This window comes from Priapulus caudatus, unplaced genomic scaffold (genome assembly GCF_000485595.1).
Source record: "Priapulus caudatus unplaced genomic scaffold, Priapulus_caudatus-5.0.1 Scaffold778, whole genome shotgun sequence".
NCBI lineage: Eukaryota > Metazoa > Priapulida > Priapulimorpha > Priapulimorphida > Priapulidae > Priapulus > Priapulus caudatus.
The window spans coordinates 56,107-68,313 of record NW_014577839.1 but is presented as its reverse complement, the minus strand read 5'-3'; the positions used below and the strand labels follow the sequence as shown (position 1 = coordinate 68,313).

Here is a 12,207-nt window from a genome sequence, read left to right as displayed (position 1 = left end):
AAAAGTGAAAACGCAATGGAAATGAAAATGAAAATGGAAATGAAAACTGGAAAATGAAAATGAAAATGGAAATGCAAATTGAAAATGGAAATTGGAACCATGAAAATGCAAAATGAAAATGGAAAATGAAAATTGAAAATGGAAATGAAATGCAAATGAAAAATGAAAATGCGAAATGAAAAGGAAAATGAATTTGAATGAAAATGAAATGGAAAATGAACATGCCGAAAATTGATATTTGAAATGAAAATGAAAACGCGATCATTTGAAACTGAAATGAATTTGAAATGAAAATGATAAGATGAATTTCGCGAATGACAAATAAATATTGAAATGAAAATAAATTTTGATAATAAAAATGAATTTGGAATAAAACTATTCCGTCAGCCATCTCGGCATCCATACTGAGCGTAGTAGACGCAACCGCCATAGCGCGCCGGGCAGAACCCGTCCTGCTCCCGTCCCACTACGGACCTGCTCCAAGCTTTTGTTACGGCCTATTACGTGCTGTCATCGCTTTGTTTGCCGCTTCACCCCGCTTTACTTACGCGTCTACTACGTTTCTCATCCGCCACCGCTGCACTGCCATGGCCAATCTTTTGACAAATTAATTAATTTGGCGCAGCAACCACAGCAATCACGGCGCCTTGTCACGTTTAGCCCATTCCGTCCCCCCGCCGTTTGCTCTCACGTTCATCCCGTTTTGTCCACGCGCTGGCCTGAAAACGGGCGGCTGCCGTTGGCCGCCGGCGAAACACAGTGGTAAACGCCAGCCATTAGCATTAAATTCGCGAATAAGTACGGAAGCCAGCCTTGTTGCCGGCGCGGTCACGTTTTTCGCAGCCGCGCCCCGTTCACGTTTTTCCGTTAGCCGGCGGACGTCACGTTTTTCGTTGTCGTTGTCGTTATTTTTTACTCGACGTCGTCATCATCTACTCGCCCCGGACAAGGCTAAAACAGTTACCGCGAAAGCGATGCCCGGAAAACACGGCGGCGGCGGCGCGGCCGGCGAGCGAGCAGCAATTCGGCGCGAGTCGCCTTTTTCGCAGCCGGCCGCCGTTTTGCGTACCGGCGCGCGTCACCTTTTTTGCACGCCGAAGGCGAGATGAAAACACGCGACGGCGGCTCCCTCCGCGAGCGAGCAGGAATCGGCGCGGCTTCACGTTTCTTCGCCGAACCGGCGACGATCAAACGTTTTTCGTTTTCGCTCGCCGTCGTCGTCATTTTTTAGTCGACGTCAGGTCATCAATTACTCGCCCTGACATAGCGCTAAAACACTGCCACGCGGATCCGCGAGCGAAAAACCACGCGCGGCGGACGGCGATGTGGGCAGAATCGGCGCGGCGCCTTTTTCGCAGCCGGCACGGTTACGTTTGTCCCGTCGTCGACTTTTTTAGTCGACGCTCGTCATCATTACTCTGCCGAAAAACGTTGACGGCGCGGCTAACCGCAAAAAAGCGACCTGCGCCGATTCTGATCGCTCCGCCGTCGGCCGCCGCCGCCGGTGTTTTCGCCTCGCTCGGAGTGCGAAAAGGTGACCGCGCGGCTTACGAATTCAAAAAGGTGACGGCGCCCGGCTGCGAATAAGGCGACCGCGCCGATTCTGCTCGCTCGCTCGCGCCGCCGCCGCCCGTATTTTCGCATCCGCTCGCGGTGCTGTGTTTAGCCTTTGTTTTTTTTAAAGGCTTTTAAAAGAAAAGCACGGTGTTTAAATTAGCGAAAAGCTGACCGCCGCCGCGCCGCCGCAAAAAACCGTGACGGCCACCGGCTGCGAATAAATCGCTGAAACCGCGCCGCGCACTAAGCGCGCTTCTGTAATTAAGCCAACACTATGCACAAGGTTTTTGCTAGTTGAATAAACTAGGGGATGCCAAACGCATCTTTTGAGTTAATGGACACGCGAAATAACCGCCTCCGGCGCGCATGATTCGGCTCGTTACGACCTTGACGCAGGAACTACGATGATTTCTCTAAATCCGGCCTCGATTCATTAGTAATCTTTTAGTAAAATATTGACTATGGATACGAATACAAGGATTCCTTGTTAACTAACAAATAAAATTTTCTGTCCCGGTATTTTTCATTTACTATATAAAACACTTTGTACACACCTTCTAATCAATTTTTTTTTTTTTTTTAAATTAAGGCTAATATAATATACGTGAACCGCTATACGATTTTTTTTAGGCTTGTCAGGTTCGTACTGTTAACGGGGTGCCGGACTGTAGTACATGAATACTAGGTAAATTGGAATGCAGGAGTTTTTAGGCCTTTGCAGTAATTGTATCTATTGCTGAACAATTTAACGCTACTAAAGTTCTTAATTATACATTATTAAACTATCGTAAAATACCTATGCTACACACCTTGTAAATCCATATTTTTTCTTTGTTTATTCGAGGGCCCTTAATAATATGTTAAAGTGGCTTATATACGAAACCGCCGCAATACATTTTGTTTTTTCTGGTCCCGTCAGCTTTCTACTAACGGGTGTTTGCCTGTAGTATAATTCTTGCCGAAAAATGTATGAGCAAACGCTTCGCGAGTAAGGGTTTATATCCTCCGCACGTGGAGTGTAGCGGCTCCGCCTATTGTTTTCGCGCCGTGTGCGGGCCCTGGTGTGCTGCTTCGTAGTGCGTTCGCTGCCGTTGTGCGTGCTGCGGCTGCTGCTGTGCTGTGGCGTTCTGCTCTGCTCTGCTCGATTATTTTTTGACAACGTTAGAGGTAGAACTTCAAACCTTGCGTCAGAGGTGGACCTTAGGTGTGCCCAGTGAACCCCATTGATTTTGATGTGCCCTTTCATCCTCAAGCGGTTACAGGTTCGCATTTGATGATGGATGTTAGATAGCATACAATTAGATAGATGCGATTAGAAAAATGGAGATTGATAGTTAGAAACAAAATAGAATAGCATTGATAGATAGCATTGCGCTGAGCCGCGAGCGCTGCAGGCTGGGGGAGGACTTGATTCCACAGCACAGCGCATGTGTGCCCTGAGCGAAATCCATTGCATGCCCGTTACGCTGACAGACTACTGCTATCCCTTAGCCTGCTGGTTGCGTGTTTGTAAGTCTACAGCCAGCGCAACCTACCGGAACGTGAACTGCAATCGTGCCATGTTTTCCAGGAGCATTTTCATTCGATTTTCTAAATATGTTTTTTTTAAACATTTACGGTCGCCATCAGGTGTTTTATAGGCGCCAGAGTTCATGATCTATAGACGCACCATGATCGATCTACCTAAGACGTAAGCTAGCCAACTTCGCGTGTAGACACTATATCGTTAGCCAAAGCCATTCGCCGTTCATTTCGGTCAAAACATCTAGACCACAATATTGTTGTAGCCGTGTGGTTCGAAACGTCGCGTAAGCAACAGTAGCGAAAATCGGCGCGCGTGCCGTTAACAGGAGCCATCGGCCTGCGTGCCTTTCATTTGGCCCCACTGAAACGCCAACAGCGTCTGTGATGCATCGCAGTTTGCGGAACGTGCAGACTGTAGAGCGGCAGTTTGAGTTCAGGGCGGGAAGCTCAGTGTCTTATGGATTTCTAGGCCGTCGTCTTTCGTTACGGTAAAACAGCCTAGAGGATGGTGCGAGTTCCGAGAAATATATGTGTAGGGGGAGTTCACACAGGGACTGCTGCAATATGTGATGGGCAGTTAAAAGATAGGGCGAGTTTTAGACGGAAGGGACCAGGAGAGTGCGAATTTGGTGCCCACGCTGCGAGTGTGTAAAGGACGTCAGCTGTGAGGGGATAGAGATACGCTCGAGTTCGAATGCTGATAGGTTCACGCAATCGGCCGACATACAAGCCTGGTCTTGCCTAGCCCATCTATGACAATACGACATACGCATAAACTGCCTCGCCATATGCACAATATTTGTCATAAGAAGATTCTTTCTATTGACAAATATTGGTGTATGTGTGTCTTGTGCGCATCATAGAAGTTAGCGAGCGCTTATTATTACTGCCTGACGAAGCAATTATCATAAGCCAGCTATACCTGATGTCTGGACCGACAGCCCTAATCCGATAGTATTACGGCGTCGATCGACGATAATGGCCACCGTCAAACGCCGATTGTTAACAGCGACCGCTTGTTGCTTGCGCCCATGAACAAGCGGCGCGATGGTCAATTGTATTGCCAACAAATCCTCGCGATAGGCTGTCCTCGGCTGAATTACATCCGCCCCAACACAGGCACTTAGGAAACGTCTAACAATAAAAAAAATCCGTAAATTAAAACACGAAATGTATTTACTACCCAAAGTCTTAAAGCCCCGCCCACAATGCGCTATCCAAACGCCTACATTTTCTCCAGTACTAGACTAGCCAAATACTTCGTCGTCATGCATAATCCACCACTAACTCTAGGTGGACAAAATATAAAACTCTAGTTGCTCCCATTTCACTTGCCGCGGTTTTGCTTTAAACCCACAATCGAAAAGGGGAGAAAACTGTATTTCTGGCGCAAAACGCCGACTTGTTTGCCAAACAATTAGCTCGAACGTGTGGGATGATGGTGACGTCACATGTTTTTATTCTTTGCCCTATACCGTACCGCTGCTACCGCCCAGCACCGCCTGCACGGTTGTTGGGAAACTGTCAACAACATCGGAAGAATTTGAACAACATTAGAGGTATTTTCAAATACCTTTTATTAAGACAACGCGCGGTGAAATGGGACAGCCGAACCAGCAGTTTATTTTGTCATAAGGCGTAGTGTGATTATGCATGCATACGAAGGTATTTGCTTAGTTCTGAGTACTCGCAGCAATTAGCCGTTTTGGATGCGCATTGTTGCGCGCTTTAATGTTTTCTCTACTCTATTTCGCCTATTTAATCTGATTACTAGCAGAAAGTATACCCGTAGCAACCAGCAAAATGATTGTCTTTATTATTTAAATAAAAACTCCATGTAAGTGATCACAGCATAAAGCTATAAATCATTTCATGTAACTGAAAAAGAAAAACCACTGCACTGGTTACAACAGAACACTAGGCCACAGCTACTGGCCACTGACTTACTGACTACTGGTGTCAGTACGGTGCTACGGTCCAAAGCAGCAGTGGAGCAGGGCGGAATCTGCAGTAGGGGCGGGCATCTGGAAGTACGTAGCACCATCTATTGAGGAATAGATTTTTTGTTTGAGCCGAGCAACCATCTCCCAGACGTTGGTGATTATGAATATGCTACATACGGCCCCGCGCAGTCATACGAGAAGCCCAGTTAATTCCCACGTATTGTGTGTGGATCTGCTGTACGCACTGCCATCTATTGACGAATAGCATTTTTCGAATTTTTTGACTTAATTACTTGAATACTTAAAACTTTTTTAAATTTTTTTTCTCAGCACCAGAAACCATCTCCCAGACGTTGTGATTCTGAATATATCTTTCAGTATAGCGCCGATTGAGCTGACAAATCAGGGCGGCAAAGCGAACACAAACAAACACCACACACACACTACACCACACAAGATTAGCCAAATATATAGTATAGATTGCCGATAATAACTGTAAATGCCCTGGTCATAATGTCAATCTGCCAACGCACAAGTACACCGCAACGCAACGCCCTGAGCACAAACAACAGCAGATTATTCCTGGATTTCAGGATTCTCTATTAGTCTACTCCTGCATATATATTATTATATATATTATATATAGCGTGGGGTTGTGTGGCGGTTCGGTTGAAACAGTAAAGCGCAATATAGGAATAATTAGCACTTGATGCTGAAAGCGAATATAGACAATATAGTACAATAGGACAATATGACAATCATCTCACCTTTCAGTCAATACACGCGCATCTGCCCTTACGTCGTTAACGTAGACATGCAGCATAATAGTGGCTTTGCGCAACGCACTGGCGCCGTTTAAACCAGACAGCAAAAGACAGACAGCCGACAGACAGACAGACAAACAGACCGGACAAGACAAACATGTCAGACAGACAGACAGATCGCACGACGGCACAGACAGCAGACAGACAGAAATACAGACATGACAGACAGACAGACGACGGACACACGGACTCACACACACCACACACACACCACACACACACACACACAACACACACACACACACACACACACACACACACACACACACACACACACACACATGCGCCTGCGGCCGCGCAAATTAACTCCTAGTGCGGTGAGTGCGACGTCGGCAACATATGTGCTGCGTGAGCCGTACTGAGCGTCATTCGCTGTGTGTCAGTGGTGTAATTATAATCACTATATTCGTAATATTACTGGAAATCAACACATGTTGTTAGTTGCATATCATAATTTATTGTTCTGAGGAGCATCCTCAAACACAGCCGCACGTTTCCAAGCACACGTAGCATGAGAGAGCGCAGTCTCTCGTGTGATCTCGTACGCTTCCGTGCACGTCATAACGTTACATTGTAATAAGCTGCTTTTCCCATTCCGAGTGCTTATACGTGTACGCTTCAGTGGTGTGCGGTGTGGTGCCTGACTGCTTGATCGTAGCTCGTGACGTATAGTGCTATATTAACCATGCGAGCTCTGTAACCGAAAGGTGCTCTCGCTTGCTGCGTGCAGGGCTAATTATGAATTAATTACCCTGAGGTTAGCATAAATAATAGACAGACCTAGACTTGTACGTACAACAATATATATATTATATCTATTCTTTCTATCACATTAAGTACAAGCCATAACAGGGTTTTTCGTCGTGTTAGCATAACGCAATACGCGTGCGGCACACTTACCGGCGCTGGCTACGGTGGTTAGTCACATGTATAAATCAGTCTTACGTATCCTAGCTACGCGCCTCCGTCTCTCTCTGGCACATTACAGGTGTATGCTTTGCCACATACTTGTTTCTCATAGGAATAATCAACAGAGTTGTATGCTGTATTGATAACAGAGGTAAGTACCGTAAAGTAAACAGATTACAACTGACTCAAAATAGCTTTAAAGAGTAGAGAGAGACATACCAATACGCATAGAGCACTAATACGCATAGTACTATTAATACATACCAGATGTGTACGCATGAAGCTTCGAACTGATTTTCAGAAGTCTAGTGCCCGGTTTGATATCCTAAATTCAGGATCATTAGCCCTCTATCTGACGTCAGTATTGGCCTCGACACGCCCCCTTAGACGGCTCGTGTTTACTGGCACGGTTTTGCGGACTGCCGTCAAGTGACCCTTCTACGTCGACCTGCATGCTACTGGCCACGACTAACTCAATTGCTCTCTAAGATTAATTGTTTCTAAAACCTGCGCGACATCCTTAACATTCTATCCCTTAGGCAGCCGGTAGCTTTACGAATTTCCTTATATGACCTTCTTCTAATCAAACTTTCCCTTTCATGCATAATATTTAGCTTATTTACAACATCATTACATTCCCCCTTTCCAACTGCGAATGTTACACCCCCTTTTTATAACAATAAACATAACTATTGACAATATTTTTAACTTGCTGCGCGTCATGTGTTATCCATATAACTGACTGAGCAACTGCAAAACTTTATAACATAATTGTCGTGATTCTTGGCCAAATATTCCTTGCACTGTGTGAATATATGTATCCACATTTTTACACAACGTTCGTTCTGCTACAACAAAGGCTTCACAAATAAATGCTTTCCGCATACCGGTCAACGTTCACAAATATAAACCACTGTTAAACTGGATTGTTCATGCTTTTGGTACGTCTTTACCAGTTAACTAAACGAATAACGATTCAATTATAATGCAAAACATTCGGACTTGCGCCATTCATGCACACCACAAATCATAGCCTTATATAAGCACTATTGTATGCATATATCCGTGCCCACCATTTTTAGGTGTCTGAATAACGTTTACTGGCGTTCTAATCTACCGCCCTGAAACGTGCTTCTTATACGTGTCACGTGTTGAAAATCTACCGCCTAACAGCCATATCCTGTTTTAGTGTGCGTCACAGGTCTTTCAGTTTCGTGCTTATTGCATGCCGGCCGCGCCTGTGTAGTCTGCGCGGCACAACGACTATGGCGTTTCCGTCAAACCGTGGACTTGCTTGCCTGCTTATGAGCACACTACGCTACATTGTTGTCTATTACGCCTATAGGGCATTCTTCCATTTTTGGTGTTTCCACCATATAAGACCGTGCCGTTCTTTGGCCCTTCTTGGAATTACCTTTGCCAGGTGCACCACAGATCCAAGTTTGCGGCATCCCTGTAACCGTGATAGTCTCTCCCGTCATAAGGGGAAAGTAAACCTCTGGCTCCAGCTTTGCGGTCGTAAAGATAGTGTTTTGCGGTAACCTGTCTCTTCTTGGCAGGCGTTCCTGCTTACCCTATCCCTCTATCGTACGACTGTTGCATAGCTGGGCGACGCTCTGACCCGGAGCGTTACTAACCACTCTTTCGCTGTTATATCAGGTTTCAAAAAGAGCTCAAATAAGGATGAGCCTAAAGTTTTGTAGGGATAGAGCTGGCAAACGGGTAAATATTATTTCTATCGATACTTGGGCGAGTTCCACTGGGTATAGTTTCCAGGCTGACTTTTTGGCGTTTGTGCGCGGCCATCTTGAAATCCAAAATGCACCGCCAGCTGAAAATGGATTTCTGAAATATCTGGACTCCAAGACGTCTTAGAGACATAATGTTGGTGGCTATACCACATTTTCGATAATGGAGAAGCCCAATTATCACACTTAGAGCAACACTAGGATGGCCCGGCCCAGTATTTGGATTCTCATTATCGCGCCACAGTGAAATTTGTTTATTTTGAATAACTGAGGACTCCAAGACGTCGTTAGAGACATAAATTTAGATGCTCTAAAACCCACATGTTTCGCATAATGGAGAAAACAGAATTCATGACGCACTTAAGCAAAAAGCATAGGATGGCGGCATCTTGTGGATTTCAACATGGGCTGGGGTATGTTACTCCATTACTATACAGCAGTCTAAGCCCAACATAACAACATATATAAGACTACCAGAATTTGTCAGGCAATATGTAACTTTTAAACAGCTCACACTCCCAAGGAACATTGTGTGTATGGGTTTCATGCAGGCCATGTTGCATTTTGCACGCCACGGCTGGCAGCACATATGTTTTCGGCTACATGTTAAAAAACAGGGGCCGGGCTTAACGTGGGCATTACGGCACAAGGTCCGCTCCTTACTACTAGCCACATGCTTTATTGCAATAGTATTTCGGCCCACGCAATATGGATTCAGTGGTCATGCAGCCCGCTGGCTTTCAGAATGCCATTCCTGCATTATATACCAACTCGCCAGTGAAATAGCCGAAGGAAATGCTCTGAGATACTATCTACACACTGGTCAGAATCGAGCAGCTCTGATAGTGGGCTTCGATTGAGCATGTAGTATCAGTGCGTCTTTCATTGGTGCAAATACGTCAATTATTCGTCTTTGCATTGCGAAGAAACTTCGACAAGCGAATCTCCTGCTATGACTACCAATTGCTGTCGTTGCGAAATCATACAGTTTACATTATAATGGCCTTCCACTGATTGATAGCAAATTAATCTAGGCATGCATAGTGCGCTTAGATTCTGTTTCCAACTCCATGAATTTGCCGATCTGGATCTTCAATGAATACTTTCCATGCCAGCAGATTTCTTAGAAATCCTGCAAAAACTAACCGTTCGGTGTCCACTTCTCGTTTAGCGCATGAAAGCTAACAATCCCTTTCGAGTGTTGTTGTTTATTGCAATGGTCATGGCCTCTTATCACTCCAAGGCAGAATTTGAAGTTCCTGCCTTCATCCAGAACCTCCTGCGACAACTTTGCCGGCAAAACACTGTTAGCATTCATTAACACATCGGCTTATCCCTGCAAACTACAATCGTTCGCTGATATCGTGGTCTGCCAGCATCGCACGCATGAGAACAATTCGGCCTGCTGTTCAGCCTCCTTCGTGCGTTTGCTCAAAGTGCTTGACACACTCACGTTACGACGGTACATAATCGTTTTCGCCTTATTTTTCGTAACCCTCACACACAATTTATCTCTTTAACCGCCAAGCTTCACTAGAGCATTGTTTCAATTCTCTCTGACAAGAAACGAGCATAGATCGGCTTTGTTTTTCAGCGAGCAGTGATACAATGTCTTCGAGTTCTTGGAGGGATGTTTTGTGTAAATTTACCTGTAATCAATCCGCTAATTTAGTTTTGCTTCCCTTGATCGTTGTCTTTCTCGTGTTACCTTCTTTAATTAGAATTCTCCTCGTATCGATCAAAATATAATATCTATCCTTGTCGCTGAATTTCTCTACCGCTTGCCCTGACTTTTACACAGTTCACAAACACATCTGCTAAAAGCTCACCAAACGTAACTGCTAGCTTGTCGAGTTTTCCCAATGGATTGCTACCACTAGCCCATACCATCATAATGCGTACATGTTTTTAACGATGTCAACTGATTAGGAAAATCTGCGCTGCCGAATGATCTTTCGACAGAATATTTATTAGTTCTGCCGATTTGTTGTCGCCTTATTCGCGAGCAGAGACGGAGAGAGAGCAGAGAGCTAACCAGAGCAGGCGTACGGGCCGCCCATGCCAGGACAAGGCCATTTTTGTACCTATAAACTTGACAAAAATGAGTTTTGTGCCAAACACAAACTCAATTCTGTCAATCCCTGCTCCCCAAAAACTCAAATTTTGTGAACACAAAACTCAATTCTGTCAACCGGTTCCACAAACTCACATTGTTGCTAAACACAAAACGTCAATTATCTGTCGAACCGGTTCCACAAAACTCAATTTCTGTAACACAAAACTCAGATTCTGTTGGAACCGGCTTCACAAAACTCCAATTTTTGTAAACACAAAACTCAATTCTGTCGAACCGGCTTCCACAAAACTCATTTCATAGTAGAACACAAAACTCATTCTGTCGAAACCCGGTTCCACAAAACTCGATTTTTGGTTTGCCCAAATTATGGCACACGCCATGTAGAAGGGCTACATTGGTCAGGAAGAAAACCAATGTAGCCCTTCTTACATGCGTGTGCCATATTTGGGCCCACAAATCGAGTTTCTGTTAATAGTAATAGTAATAGTAATAGTAATAGTAATAGTAATAGTAATAGTAATATTCATGGGGCTAACTGTCCGGACTAGCACCTATTTTGTCCGGGATAACGTGTACACGCTGCAAATGTTTGGCGCGCGCCTGGCCCGGACTAGTTTGATGTAGGATCAAATTTGAAGTCTGTACGGAATAAGAGTAAGTGATTGATAGTAACTGGTTTACTGTGATTGTTTTACGGTAATAGTAATGGTGAGGTAACGGAGATAATCATTTTTTATTACAGTCTGTCGCAGAAGAGTACGTATCCTGCTATGGGTAAGCGCCCTCGCCATTATACTCTGCTGCAGTCTTCTGCCAGAGCAGGAGCAGAGCAGAAACCTTGTCGGACAGCCGGAAACAGTTCACATCCTCATGTTCTTCGCTAAAGCTGAGAAGAATGACCAGCTTCAACAGCAACTTAGAGCCAACATTAGGTTCGTTCCCCGTTACAATAATTCGTCGTGTTATCGCATCGCGTGCGTTATAAAAGCAGGCTTTTTAATCTTAAATGACGTTTCACCGATCTTGTGCGAACATGTATCGATATGCTTCGCGTCGTTATCTGGTCGAATATTAGCGTCCAGTAGTGGTGAGAGCTTTCACGCTCGTGTTTGCTATTACCAAGGAATGCCTCCCAATGTCGGTAGCAGCGTTTGCGACCGTAAAAATGTACCCGGCTTCTAAATCGAGCCAAAGACAAGTGATACGAGAACACTTGTGGACGCCTATATACAACAGTCTCGCATTTTCCTTAACCACGCCATCACTCACGGGTCGATCTTTGACAACCGCATTTTCTTACGCAGGTCTATGGTGAAGTATGCAACCGGTCGGATCAAGTACCATTTCCTGGGCGACGCGAACAGCACCCGGATCGCAGCCGACATCCTGGAAAACGTGTTCGATACAATTCCGCACAGAGAGGATCTAAGCATACATGTATTAGAAACACGTAAAATACCTGCGCTAGATAAGATTGTCTATGCATTCCTAATTGCATCATGCATTCCTAACCTGTGCGACGTCCGCGGATACCGGCTCACATATGTCAAAACTACCATTTGGCACACATTTATTCGAACTGGTAATTCGAACTGCTAACTGAATAAGTAGCTGGGTATCAAACT

The 12,207-nt window shown here is 45.0% G+C and overlaps 1 protein-coding gene across 1 annotated transcript in view; it reads left to right on the top strand.

The window, feature by feature from the left end:
- The window catches only part of LOC106813469, a 23,422-nt gene extending 11,241 nt beyond the window's left edge, over positions 1-12,181 (top strand). The window contains exons 2-3 of the mRNA XM_014817606.1: positions 11,325-11,514; positions 11,887-12,181. Of these exons, the coding sequence (XP_014673092.1) occupies positions 11,325-11,514; positions 11,887-12,181 (485 nt within the window). The remainder of the gene's footprint in view (positions 1-11,324; positions 11,515-11,886) is intronic.
- The last annotated feature ends 26 nt before the right edge of the window (positions 12,182-12,207 follow it).